At 52.3% G+C, this 14,245-nt stretch overlaps 2 protein-coding genes across 2 annotated transcripts; one reads left to right on the top strand and one right to left on the bottom strand.

Moving 5' to 3' along the window:
- Positions 1–590: 590 nt before the first annotated feature.
- On the bottom strand, positions 591–7,014 carry UCRPA7_2563 (putative c2 domain containing protein; the record flags this gene model as incomplete). Its single annotated transcript, XM_007915127.1, has 7 exons — positions 591–1,538; positions 1,591–2,172; positions 2,222–4,879; positions 5,490–5,525; positions 6,010–6,327; positions 6,441–6,838; positions 6,891–7,014. 7 exons carry the CDS (start codon positions 7,012–7,014, stop codon positions 591–593), a joined length of 5,064 nt encoding a protein of 1,687 aa, XP_007913318.1.
- A 3,697-nt stretch (positions 7,015–10,711) lies between these two features.
- Positions 10,712–12,028, top strand: UCRPA7_2562 (putative arf gtpase activator protein; the record flags this gene model as incomplete). The annotated part of the gene is made up of 1 exon (XM_007915130.1): positions 10,712–12,028. The coding sequence occupies one exon, from the start codon at positions 10,712–10,714 to the stop codon at positions 12,026–12,028; it is 1,317 nt and encodes a 438-aa protein (XP_007913321.1).
- Between the last annotated feature and the right edge of the window lie 2,217 nt (positions 12,029–14,245).

The raw sequence follows: 14,245 nt of genomic DNA, 5'->3' as shown, positions 1-14,245 counted from the left end.
TATGAGATACGCCTGCGATTAGGCACACCAAGGAATGGATATCACTAATGATGTGGCTTGCTGTGTGCAAAAGATGGACCGAGACTGAAGAGAGCTGGGAATAGTTGATCGGTGACGGACAGCTGGGAAGTTTACCCGCGAGCAACACACTTGGCCTGAAGATGAGCACGAGCCTCACGAAGTGTGGCGCAAATTTTCTAACCCTGGTCAACCACTGCTCAGTAACGTAACACCGTCCTCTCACTCACATTCACCCCCTTTTCTAGAGTCAAAATGTCGAAAAACACCATGGTATTTAAAACTATGCTAACATGTATGCTATCATGCTCGTGCACATAAATCATCATAATGCATGCTACTGTACTGACTCTACTATCATCATCCATCATCATCATCGCCTCTCCATCTCTTCATCAGGGTATCCGCTACTTGCTGCTGTGACCAAGGAAAATAGAAAAGTCCTTATTAAAACCGGCCCGTTCTTGCCCCCCAAGGTATGATGCTGATCAAAATCGATGATAAACGAAAAATTAGGGGACGAGAGGGCCATATACCAATATGTGATCTGTGCTCCCAATATCGACCCCCTTTCACCTCCGAGGCAAGTGATTCCTCCCGAATGCATTCGCGCCTCCAATGCCACCAAAACCGCCGCCGCTCCACCCCTGGTGGATGCTCTGGCGCACAATCATGGCGGCCGCCTGGCTGGCCGCCATCCTCTCCTTCTGGCGGTGCCGCTCCTTGAGGTAGCCGGCTGCCTCGGGCCTCATGCGCAGGATGCGCAGAATCATGTCGTCCGAGGGGTCGGCCTGGATCTCCTTGCGCTTCTCCTCCTTGGCCTGCCGCATCGCCACCAGGTTCCGGCTCATCATGATGCTCTTGCCTCGGCGGATCGTGCCCATGCTGCCAAAGCCCCCTGTTCCGTGGAACGTCCCGCCAAACGTCGGCGGTGCCGACAGTCTGTTATTCTGCGCGGGCGCCGTTGCCGCCTGGTACTGCTGCTGAGCGCGCTGCTGCGTGGCCGCGACCATGCGCTCTGAGGTGCGGATGAGGTTATCGGTGGAGTCGAAGTAGAAGAAGTTCAGCGACGCCAGCTCGTGCCACTTAGGAGACTTGAGAATGTCCGCTGGAACGCCTAGCACTTCGCCATGGTCGTCTTTGGCATTGAAGAAGTCGAACAATAGTTGGAGCCACCTGTACACAACATCGAGCTCGGCTTGGGTGAGGGGTTTTTGAGATGATGGCTTCTCTGAAAGTGGCGGCACTAAGAGGTTTTCAATAGCCATCAATACCTCTTTCCAGAGACGAGTCATAACCGCCAGCATGGTCGCGTCTGTCAGTGTTTGCTTCATGATGGCGAAGTTCTCATCGAAATAAGTGAAGAGCGCCTGGAGCGCATTCTCGATGTCGGCTTGCGTCAAGGGTGGTGGAGCGGCTTTACGGCCCTTCCACATATTCCCAATGGATGCCGCAATGCCGCGACTGAGCAAACTCTTCAGCGCCTCATGGGATAGTGACGCATTGATATGCGAAGTAAGCTGGCCCAATTAGTATCTGAGCTTAGTCCAGGTCTAGGAATTGAGTAAATACCTTGTCTGTAATTTTCCGCACCATGTCTCGCTCCGTCCTCTTCAGATGTCTGAAGGCCTTGCCAAAGTGAAATTGGATGTCATCCTTCTCGCCTTCCATACTGACCCTCAGCAGCAGTCTGCCCTGGGTGTCGAGATCCAGCCAGAATTCCCGCGGTAGATAATCACTAAAGTGAAGAGGATCAAGCTTCAGTGAAGTTCGTCCGACAAAATCGTGATCTCCAAAGGTGTCGTAGTCCCAGATCGTCGCAATGACGTTGACTGGGCCTTGGACAGTAATATCGACGGACTCATCCCAACGAGGATTTAGAGACTTGGGAATAATCCGGGTCTTCGCTAAGCGTTTTTGATACTCATCGACGAGGACCACGTAGGGATCGCTGAACCCGTTGGGGTCGCAGGCCTTGATATCTTCCGCTTCTACGATCTTGATCGTGAACACATACTTATTTGGTCGGCGAATTTGTTCTTTCGGTCCCTCTGCCTTTTTCAAGACCTCTGCGCATTGCTCAACGTTCATGGATTTCTCCAACTTATCTAGCGCTTGCATGGCATATTCGATATTGTTGAGTTTCACAAAAGACTAGTAGACCGTCAGTGCTGAATGGAGATATACGACGAGACATACATACCTCTGCGTAGAATTGGAAAGGCTCAATCCTTTCTTTGGCATTCCAAGCGTCTTTCGCCATCTGCATAAAGCGTTCCTGCGTTGTTTTCTGAGCAGCAGCCAACTCCTGTGCCGTCTGGCGGTCCATTTCTTTCGCAAACCTCTGCTCAACAATTTCGCAGTACCGCCCAATCCCTGATGCGAAGGCTTTAGCCAGGGCGGTCATGAACTTGGCATGGTGTACATCATCGTCCCACTCTAGCTGGAACACCTGGTCGACTGTCTGATTGAAAAGTTGAAACATGTCGATGATGGACACACTGTGACGGTCTGCATCTGAAGGGACGGCGTCGGGACCGTTGGTGCGGACCTGAAATTGATCCTGCTTGATAGCTTGCTCGACGAATTCTTCCATCCTGGTTTCGGCATTGTTGATCCAGCGCCACACAAATTCGTCCAAGACGCTCTCGATGTGGAATGCGAAAGGTATCCCGGGAAGGGACTCGACATGGATCTTGCGTATCTCGACTAGTTCTTTGTACAGATCAAACCCGTCCTGAAGATCAATCTCCATGTCGCGTTCCTTAGCAACCGCGACAATGCGATCAATGATGACGTTGGCATCTTTTTCGAAGTTCGGGAACATAGTTTGAACCAGAACGGCAAAAGGACTGACGCCCATGATTTCCGGGTTCTTTCGATATCGGTTTTTTATCTTCTGACAGAGCGCAACAGCCGCCTTTCCGAGCTTCACGACGTGGCTGAAGTCCCATTCTTCTTGGCTGCTAGGAATTTCACGATCCAGATATTCACGATAAACATTTGCAGCTTGCTGCCTAAGCCCTTCTGCAAGAAGTTCCGCGAAAGCCTCCTCGTCCTCGGGCTTTCGAGAAAAGGAAGGATCGTCGTATATGTGGTTCATGAGGACGAACATGACCACACCCACCGATGGCGGCTTGGGCTCATAGCAGCGTAAGAGCAAATCGTAGAGGTCTCGAAGCAAGGCTTCGTTAAGATTACTCAACGTCTGCTGATAGACGGTGAAGTCAACCATGGTCCAGCGAGCAGTCTCAATTTCCTGCATTGCGGCGTGGTGGTGCTGAATGTACGGCGCCTTCTTCGGTTCTGGTGGCGGCTCTTTCACAAATTCGAAGGCTGCATTCAGATCTTCAACTGTCGTTTCTTGATCCAGAAACTTACGCGCCGCAACCTCCAAGAATGTTACATGTCGTGTGAACTGCGGGATCCGCCAATGAACGCACAACTCGGTGAGCAAGTCAACGGACTGCTTAGAAAGCGGCGTATACGGAACTGAAGGGTCAGCATGCACCTGGTCGAATGTCATGGCATGTTGAAGGATAGTTTTGTAATAAGCGCGAGGGTCGGGAGGGATGAAGACATAGCTAGCTTCGTCTACGCTCCGTATGCTGGCAGTATCCTCGAGAGACATAGAACTAAGGCTGAAAGAATCAAGCCCCAGTGGCCCAGATCCAGAATCGGGACTGGATATCATCCTAGCGAGATCCGAGTAGGCCTGGTCCTCGCCATACGTGGACGTCGGCCGCACGGGCAAAGGCTTCTCAAAACTGCCAGTTGAGGTCTTGCTCAGCTCAGGTCGAGCTGTTAGAATATCGAGCATCATGGACGACAGGTGTGTGCGCTCGCCACGTCTCCACTCCTCAAATGCTTCGTCAACATCAAAGTCTTGCCGCCGCAACGCTCCAGCCATATTCGAGTCCAGACGATGTTGATAGGCTTTTAAGTCCTTGAGCGCTGCTTCCTCCGTCCACAGGTTGCGGTTCACATCGATCTCGGCTTGCACCTGCGAGTTGAAACGCCCGAAGATCTTGGCGACAATCTGCACCATCGGCATGTCTTTAACATCATATGTCAAAGGAACCTCGACTTCTATCGTCTTATGTTCGGTATCTTGACCCGTGTCAATGAAGAGGTCTTGATCATTTCGTAAGAGTTTCTGCTCCAGCGTGTTTAGGCGGCTCATGAGCTCAGGTTTGTCCCGGTCACCTCCATGGTCTCTGAGGACATTTGTTATGAGCCTCACAAACAATGCGAGGTGCCTGTCCACGAGGACCTTCCAACCCAGATCGTCTGGCGCCTTGCCCCGACTCTGGGCTTTCGTGGCAGACGAGTAGAAGATAAGCACAAGCGGCTCAAGCTTGCGATCCTTGTCGATGGTCTTCCGGAAGTTCGAGTCTGTGAAAGCCGTGTATGCCTCCCCAAACGTTCGCTTCACAGCCGCATCGTTGAACCCCGGCAAGCGCTCTGTGCCCACGAGCACGCCCTGCATTCGCTTCTCCAGAGAGCTACGGAAGCTGTGCGGCAGCTTGATGCTCAGGCTGCTGCTCGAGCCGGTCGGGATGAACTCCTTCATCAAATCGGTTATGTTCGAGGTGTGGGCACGCTGCGGCGCTTTCGGGGTCGTGATGTACTCCTTTCGTCTCTTCTTGGGCTGCAGCAGGTAGTGCAGGAAGGCGATGCGCAGGGCGAAGCTGTACGCATCCTCGTAGCTGACGACGCCCTGGAAGGCCCTCGAGCCGGCGCGCGATCTCCGGTCTGCATCCCGGACTCGATTGACGCTCCGGTTCGGCTTCCACGACCTGCTGGAAGCGGACGACATCTTCGCTGCGAGACGGGCGGCGTCGCGTCCTGAGGCGGGGATCTGACCGAAGGGCTCAAACCGTTGCGCTCATGCGGCGCAGGCTGTAGCATTCGTGCTCAAAAAGCAGGATACAAATTCTGGAGTTGTCAAATGCTAGCAATATAGAGGACGCTGTCTGGCCTGGTGCGCAGGCGTCAGTGTCGTGATGTTGTTGTGTGTGTATTATGACAAGGGAGATCTCTGTTGTTTCCTCCCTGTCAGGAGGCGGTGGTGGTGGTGATTGATGTCCAACTGCCGTAGCACAACGTCATCCCCGAAAGAGGGTCAGTGCTCGCTAGCTTTGGCAGGTGTGTGGCCAAAGCGGTTTCGTTTGGTCTGGTGCTACCAACCGCCTGCGCCGCTCCCTTGGACTTTGACCGGGTAGGCAACGTTTATTCCTGGCGCCGGTTTACACTACGTACGTTTGGGGTGATGCGCTATAACGGCACCAAATATAGCAACCCGGCCACTGGAGGCGACTGACACTTCAAAATGTACCTATATGCATCACATGTTTTCGCTCATTACGAAGCGACAGAATACGAACTCAAGATACCATTTCTCATTTGCAAATGAACCCATAATTCCGTAGAGTTTTGCAGGTGACAACCATCTAGGTCTGCATACTTACGTCTCGTTTCATCTTTACATACAGTTTGCCGCCGTGCTTTGTGGTAATGCAGATTACCTTTCAATCTCCCAGAGAACAGTGATTCGTAGAGTTGTGCGACAAGAATTTGGTGGCTTGCATTAGTTACAGCACTCCCGCAAGGAGCCTCAGTGGAACTCCACCCTGCCCCGTAGTTCCATGCCGAACAACGTCCTCAACAGTATTTTAAGCTCTTTGTTTGTTTCTTTCGAGATGATGCCTTCTAAGGCTTTGACACGCGGCTCTTCCTCCCACGTGTAATCATACAATTCGAGGTCAGATCCTTGCGTTCTGCTCGCTCATAGCTTGCCCAGTATCCGCCGCCGATCCGGAGCCGGTTCTATTCTCTGTTCCAGCATGATCTGGCTGCAGCTTGCCACGAGCTCGCCGTCCTGATCTAAGATGGTCACCTCGGCGTCCGATCTCCCTTGGCTGGCTCCCTTATTTTGCTGATCATAAGTGTAAGGCGAGGGACATAAAAAGCCTGGGGAAGGAAACTTACCACTCGAACAAAGAGGAAGTCGGCGCCCCTCGCTGGTAGGGTTTTCTTGATGTCCATGTTGAGCACCAGTGTCGTGGTATGGTAGGCCAAGGGCGCTGCCGAGTGGCCGTCGCCTTCTACCGTGCCCCCGTTGAGACTTACAGCTCGGCCCTGGAAGTCGAACTTCGGCACGCATAGGTCAGTAACGATACCTAGAGATGTGTTTGAGAATGGCTCTCGATCGGAAAACCGTATCCACTGGTCCAGCACCTGTTGCCGATACGGCGAGGCACGCCTTTCGAAGAAAAAGTCAATGGAGTCATCTGTTCCCTTCGAGGTCTGCGGTCTGGTTAGCAGCTGCGACTGTGGTTGCATCTTGTCATCATCCGCCGAAGTCCGCTCTTCCGCCGGGGGCCGCTATACCCCTGTGGCGTGGCTGGCATCAAACTTACCATCGACCCTTGGAATTTCCACAGTTCGTCTATGTCCCTTCTCAGACGCTCCAGATCAACGGGACTTGGTGCAGGTTGAAGCTCAAGAGGGCCGTTCGTGATCGGCCCCTTGAAAGTTGCGGTGTTGGCGTTGGTCATATAGCCAGTGGCGATCTCCTCTCCGATCCGGCCGGGATCAAGTGTCGTCAGGGGTTCGAACAGGTCGCCGTAGTACTGGATTAGGACGACCTGTACCACGGATATCTGGCCGCCCAGCTTGACATCTTTGATTCTGAAGATGGCCAGGTCGCCATGGACAGGCCGGAGGAAGTTGAGCTGGACAGATACCGTGTGCGGTTGATGGTAGGCCGCCAAGGTTGTGCTGAAGTGAATTCTCGAGACCTCGAGGAAACTTGAGGCTTCACGGATGATTTAGACACCATTCGATATGCTGAACTCGGGCCTCCTTACCTATGTAGCCTGCATTTGAGGCGGCTGGGTCTGCGTGATAGTCGTGGTTGAGATTCACGAGATACGTGTGAGAGCTTAGTCTCTTGATGAAGAAGCCGTCCGGCGATGAAACAGTCGTCGCCATTGTTGAAAGCTCTAGATTGGAACCAGCAGCAATTGGCACATCATATCAGAGCCGACCCCATCCGGCCAGAGGGCTTGACACGAGTTTATATCAGTTGTAAGGATGGGGGCAGCTTCCCGGCCCACTTTCCAGGGCATAAGTACATGCATTGCCTAAGACGGAAACAGCCCCAGGTTCAGATGGCCAGACAATGACGGAGCCTCGGATTTGATAGAAGACAATAGGCTGTATTGAGGTAGGGCTGGGTTGGGTGTGGCCAGGTCCAATGTCGGACTAATTAGCGGCTCGTTGGCGGAGTTAAATCCTTCGCATCCTCTGCTCTTGTAGCGAGAGTTCTCATTGCATGAGGCTGAGATGCGGAGAGGCTCAATGCCAAACTTAGCCCCTACCGTACATATATGTATGTCAGAAGAGGAAAATACTGTTACGATCGTCGATGCAATGTTCTGTGCTTTATTTTCGTTACACGAAATGGTAGCGTGCCATTCCTTGTAGGCGATTATTCATAGGAGATACCGTGCTCAGTTACCATATTCTGTTTTCGGTGATCCTTCATTGCCTAGGTAGAAAGAAGGCCCCTTCAATTTGAACTGCTGGGTGGAGACATCTCAATATTCAAATTATGCTCTCCAAAGAGCATTGCAACGGCACAGATCTAAGCTTCAAGGCGCGTACGCTGCAATGTTACCCGGTGAAAAGGTTCAGTGTCAAGTTTGAGGATTTCTGGAAAGACCGAGTAAGCAACATCCTCGTGTACTCTGTGATTTGATAGGCTATATAGCCCACTTCTTCGTCTGACAACCGAGGCACCGGCGTGGATACTGAGATAGGCGTGGAGGGTGCAAATGGTAGCCTTTGCTTAATCCACGGAGGAATCTTTGTTGTCCATCGCATCCGTTGAAAATCGAAAGCAAACTCCTACTGGCTGGGCTGATGTTTCGAGACGCCCTCCATCTATATGGCCTCGCGCCATCCAACTTACCTGATGTGACCAACATTATTTCGCACAGTGGCTTGGGGACATCGAACTCGATTTCGTGTGCATTACCTCGTTAAGACTAGTCAGGCATGTTGTAATACACATAAGACCTAGCAAACCACAGTATAGAGATGATGTTCGTCCAAGTTCGAAATAGGCAAGGCGAATTGCTTGGCTAGACAAGTCGGATGTCCTGAAGACTGAAGATGGAGAACTCGCACTTTCAATGGAGCGGTCTTACATAAGACGTTTGCCTCAACTAAGTTCTCACGAGTCGGCATGGCGGCGACGGAAAGGCTGTAGATGCAGTACTATGCAGTAGAAGGGATGACAGAGGACTTTTGATAGATACACGCCTTCGGAATCTTGACAAGGAGATCAGAGTTCAAGCAGATAGATCTACAGTAATGCCTCTATATCTAGGCCCAACTCGTCTGTTCACCACGGCCGATAGTGGACATGCTCGCTGTACGGACGTAGTTGCGTAAGCTGCCACGCTGAAGGCAACTCCTTTTTGCCCCTGAGCTGGAAGGCTGTTAGTGCAAGGCAGTTGCTTACTTAGCCACTTGGTGTCTTTTGAGAACAAAAGTGCGCCTGGAAACCGCCAACCGACGGTGACGCCAATACCTACGCTACTCGATTAGGCTCATCGCTAAGATACCTAAGGTAAGTAACTGACTGGCCTTTAGGTGGGGTTTCTGTCTTGGACAGGCTGATTGACGTGCTGGCTGGGTGCCGCCGTCCCCTCAAACGGGCCATGCCTAAATGCTAATGTTAACGGAAGGTTGCTAATAAATAATAATCAGTGCGTCTACCTACCTAGCCCTGGAGGTCTCTAACATGACTCTATTGTCGTCCGTGTTCCCAGGTGACATGCGCCGTGCCACTGGACATGACGAGGGCATCGTCGTCACGATACAACTTGTTCTGAGGCGCAGTGAATAGATACGACGGACACAGGCATCGGCGCAGGCGCAGGCACAGGCATAGCTCTACCTAGCGCAACCTCTTTGCCTTCATCATACCTACCTAGGTACCTAGGTAGGTATCTAGGTAACTTAGGTACTTTACAGTGGATCGTGCACACATGATCCAGGTCTTATGCCACCGACATGTTGCGGCGCCTTTTTCACCACGAGCGAGACAGTTCACGTTGAAGTGCCACGAGGCTACTCTCTATACCTCACCTACTTAGTACCTACATGCCTATTCTTAGCATCACCGCTCTTTGCAATGCGCCTGTTGGCCGGCGACTCGATATTTCTACATTTCTCAACTCTCTTCTATCGTTCTTGCCTAGGTAAGCGTACTCCCTAAGTAAATAGGTGGAACCTAACGCTATCTGGGTGGTAATTAGTACTCGAGTACGGTACGGTACCGGTAGTGGGCTTGCCTCTTGCGACAGCTCTGATATTTCTTGGCATTTTTATTGCATTGCGGCCCCCCTGTAACCCCGCCGCGCGCGACAAGAGCCGCCAAACCCCTTCCTATTCGAGCTTCCGTGACAGCATACTCCGACCCTTCATCTCACATACATACATACATACATTCATACTATATCCCACCACCACCACCACCACCACCGCCATTCCGCTCGCAGACGTTACCGTTTCCCACGATACTCAATACCGCATCATTCTTCGCCGATACTCTGGGCTGAGGGCTCCATCCTCTAGCACCTCATCATGGGCAATGTCTCAAGCAGGCCCGATGAGGGCGCTGCCCTGTACCTCAGAGATCAGCATCGCCGTACGTTGTGTCTCCTCGCTGCCCCCTCCCCAACCCGCTGTCCCACGGCATTTGACCCGACTCATCCACGCTGAGTGCTGACCTCCCCCCCCCTTCCAGTATCTATATCTTCTCTGGTGGTTAGCAGCCCGCGGAGACGTTCTTACGTGAATATCGTTCCCAATGCATTCCCTGCTTCAAGAGTATCTGCATCTCGATCTTCAGGGGATCCTGCTCCCATAGAATTCGTCCAGGTATGCGACCAGAAATCGCTCTTCATCGCCGCCGATCGCATTGCTAACGCTATCCTTCTCCAGGACCCCGAAACGACGAGCCCAGCATCTCCCCCTTCATTCATTATAAAACTTAACCACGAGGACGAACTCATGTTCACTTTCACATTCGTCATTAGACAAGTGCAGCCATCACCAGCCAGCACGAGCGGCGCCACCACAACCGATACCAACGGCGGACCCGTTGACACACAAATCAACGGGCTTACATATGTCTGCGCATCAAACCCTCGAGAAGTAGAGAATCTCGTCACAAGGGAGTTTCACGCCGACCCGAACCTGCACAAAAATGCGAACGTCGACTTAGTGGGGGATTTCAATACAGGAGGAAGTCCATCTGTGACATTCGACTGGGCATGGAAATGGAAGCCGCCAAAGAGCGCAGAGGATAAAGGGGGCGGTTGGAGGAACACTTGCAGCGTACGCCAGCATACTACAATAGGTTGAAGAGTGTGGCTGACCGGTCTAGTTTGTCGAGTACAACCCTCGCGCCCATCGGCTTGATACTTTGGCCAGCTTCTCTTTCTGGGTGCAAAGTCAGTCTATGCAACACCAGTCCCGATGATCAAACGGCTAACCTAAGCAAGACGTAGATACAAGCTCATACATGAGCCATCCGAATTCGCCAACGCCTCCGTTCCTCCTGCCCCCGCCGCCAAAGATTCGAGTCCCCTCTACCCAATCTGTCGAGTCGCGGATGAGCGCCATCGACATCGATGAGCCTCCCTCCCCAGCAGCGACCGCGACTGAATTCAACAACGGTGGGCCGGCTCCACCTCCTCCTCCCGCAGCAACAGCTGCTGCCGCATCAGCAGCCGCGGTCAATGCTACAGGCACGACTGCTCAGGAGCCCGTCAAGGTTGACATCTCATGTCCTCGACCCGATGATGTATCGGTGACGGACGATGGTCCCGTTTTCCGCGCCACTATCAAGGCGCTCGAGCAAAAGACGGGTAACATGCGAACACAGATGAAGCGGGTTATCAAGAAAGCCGAGGCGGCTCATACCGCGCAAATCGAAGCAAATGACGCTTTCGTCTCGTTCATGGACGCCCTGCGGGAGGCGTCATCAACCAACGCCAATGCTGTCCAGCCTGCTATTGAGCATTACTTCGACAAGATTGCTCGTGAAATCCTCACCTACGAGCGAGTCAATGCCCAGAATCTACAAAGAATAGTGATTGAACCTCTAAGTAAACTTTACAGCATGGATATCAAGCAGGCGGAGGCCAAGAAGCGCGACTTTGAAGAAGAGAGCAAAGACTACTACGCCTATGTCGGTCGCTATCTTGGCCAGCGGCACGATTCAGTGAAAGCAAAGCAGAGCGATTCCAAGTACCAGTCGAAGCGGCGAAACTTCGAGTTGAAGCGATTTGACTACTCTTCCTTTATGCAGGATTTGTCGGGTGGCCGCAAGGAACAGGAGGTTCTGTCGCATCTCACCAAGTATGCAGATGCACAAGCCAAGGCGTTTTTAGCGACCTCTAAGAAAGTCGATGCCTTATTACCGCAACTCGAGGCGCTGTCTTCCGAGGTTCAAGTTGCAGACAAGGAGTATCAATACCAACGACGTGAGCGGGAAGAGAAACGGCGACTCCTGGAGAAGAGCAATGTAATGTATGTTGAACCTGACTCGGTTTCGTCTGTTGCTGGAAGCGGCCAGGGGTTCATCATCAACGGCAATCAGTCCAACTCGGACTCTGAGCTCGGCCGAGCGGACAGTACTGGTTCGCAGTTGAGAGCTGTTGTCACTGGAAACTCAAACACCACTACTCTTGTTGGTGGGGATCTCTCGCGTTCTCCTGGTAGTTTAGGCCAGTCATCAGTCGGAAGCCCACCGCAGGTCTCGAAGTTCAAAGGTATTCGAGACCTTGAAGAACGCGACCTAAGCCAGACAGCAGCACTCGAGAAGAATGGAGCCACGCAGAGGAAAGAGGGCCTTCTTTGGGCGTTAAACCGACCCGGTGGTCATGTTGATCCCCGCTCTCTGAATAAGCAGGGGTGGCACAAGTAAGCTCACATTGTCTAAGTGCGCAGTGATTATGCTAACTATCATAGATTCTGGATCGTGCTAGACCAAGGGAAACTATCAGAGTACAGTAACTGGAAGCAAAAGCTTGATCTGCATATGGACCCAATCGACCTACGCATGGCGTCCGTGCGAGAGGCGAGAAATGCAGAACGTCGCTTCTGCTTCGAAGTCATCACGCCGCAATTCAAGCGAGTTTACCAAGCTACGTCAGAAGAGGACATGAACAACTGGATTTCTTCCATCAATAACGCCTTGCAAAGCGCTGTTGAGGGCCGGGGCGTGAAGGACAAACCGGCAACGGGCCCGCCGTCCAATGATGGTTCCCACTTTAGAAGAGATATTGGGTCGATCCTCACTGGCAAGAGTCCATCAGTCGGGCATGCGCAAGCTCCCCCGAGTGCAGGCGGTTTTCCTAGCCGGCGAATCACTGTTGGAGCAAGACCTGTGACGCAAAGGAGTAACAGTAGCTTTGACGAAAGTCCAGACAAGCTCCTCCAGATGTTGCGGGAGAACGACCAGGGCAATTGCTGGTGTGCTGATTGCGGATCAGGAGCCAAGGTCGAATGGGTGTCAATCAATCTGGCAATAATTCTCTGCATCGAATGCAGTGGCATTCACAGATCGCTGGGAACCCACATCAGCAAGGTTCGATCGCTCACGCTAGACATTACTTCATTCACGCCAGACATAGTGGAACTGCTTTTGCTAGTCGGCAACCGAGTATCGAATATGGTCTGGGAGGCCAGACTGGATCCGTCTCTCAAACCGAGCCCACAAGCAACTCGAGAGCAGCGTCTGAAGTTTATCACGTCTAAATATGTGGATCGGGCATTTGTTGAACCAATTTCTGCTACATTGTCTCGCTACCCTACTCCAGATGAGACGCTGCTTGCTGCCATCAAGAAGAACGAGATTCAGCAGGTCATTTACGCGCTGGCCCTCCATGCTAGCCCGAACGTCACTGACAAGTCTCGGGGGACGCACGCTGTTTTCTTGGCACTTGCTGCGGCAGACCCAGCCTCGCCATCACCAACAACCACACCGCCTCAGTCAGATGCCAAGGTGGTGCCTTTCCCTATCGCAGAGATGCTCATTCAAAACGGAGCAGAAATACCCGCTACGCTACCTGCTTTCCCATTGAGCAGAGCGGCTCAGCTATATCTTGAGCTCAAACGAGGTCGTGCCGCGGCGGTGAATACCAGCGGATCCCATGATGGCATTGGTTCACTACCCAGCAACCTCAGTCCTAGCGAGAGACTCGCAAGAGAGAAAGAAGCCCGACTGCAGAAACGTGTCAGTGCGGGTGGGCGACTGGCCAAGTCGCCAATCCCGGAGAGATAGAGCTCTCGCATATCGGCGTCTCGGAGACACCCAGCCAGTGACTAGCATGGAGCTGGCCATGACGCTTACATTCGCTTCGATATTGTACGATTTTTGGAGACCGGCTTGTGTGGACGTTTTTGATAACCCCTGTTATGTACGAGTGGACGCAACGAGACGCTCGCTTTGATGACCGATACCTTACCGATTTTCGATTGGCTTTGATCATGATGGATGGTTTGGGATAGCAATGAGGAGATTGCTCCTATGTGTGCGTGCCCGCCGCGTGTGGGCGTGTGTGTGTGTGTCTGTGAATTTAATACGGCGTCAAAAGGCGCAGTGGCTTACAGAGCAAAAGACGAAGGCAGCATGAAGATGGGGACGGACGACCTTTGTGTCAACGAGTGTGTGTGCTTGGAGAGGGCTATCTATCTATCTGTACGCCGCATATGCGATGGTGAGAGTCATTGAGTTGGCGAAACTGGACTCTTGAGCCTTGGAAACACGCAAATCCTCCCCGTGATGAGCGAGCGGCATGGTAAGGGTAGCAATAATAGTAATGAACATGGATATGGAGCATTTAACGGCCGTGGTCTCCGCCTGGCTATGTTCACGACAATCACGACGTGTCTGCTTCTCAAGTGTTGTGCCGTTCTCGCGATTCTCATGATCTGGTCAGGTGTACAGCGTCACAGAAAAAGGGAGGTTCATAAGGGATTTGAAGCCTTGTCTCAATAACTGAGCTACATAACCCTAAGCTATCTCAAATGCAACGAAGACTCGATTCATTTCCTGTTCCCATCACCTGATTGATGCAAACGCCTGCTTTTTGTACAAGATCGGATCCCCCCCCCCCTTTCGCCCAGCCCCTGCCCCTGG

Source organism: Phaeoacremonium minimum (genome assembly GCF_000392275.1).
Source record: "Phaeoacremonium minimum UCRPA7 unplaced genomic scaffold PA7_03_scaffold_170, whole genome shotgun sequence".
Lineage (NCBI taxonomy): Eukaryota > Fungi > Ascomycota > Sordariomycetes > Togniniales > Togniniaceae > Phaeoacremonium > Phaeoacremonium minimum.
Note: the sequence above shows the minus strand (reverse complement) of the source record. Positions and strands in the feature narration are given on the sequence as shown.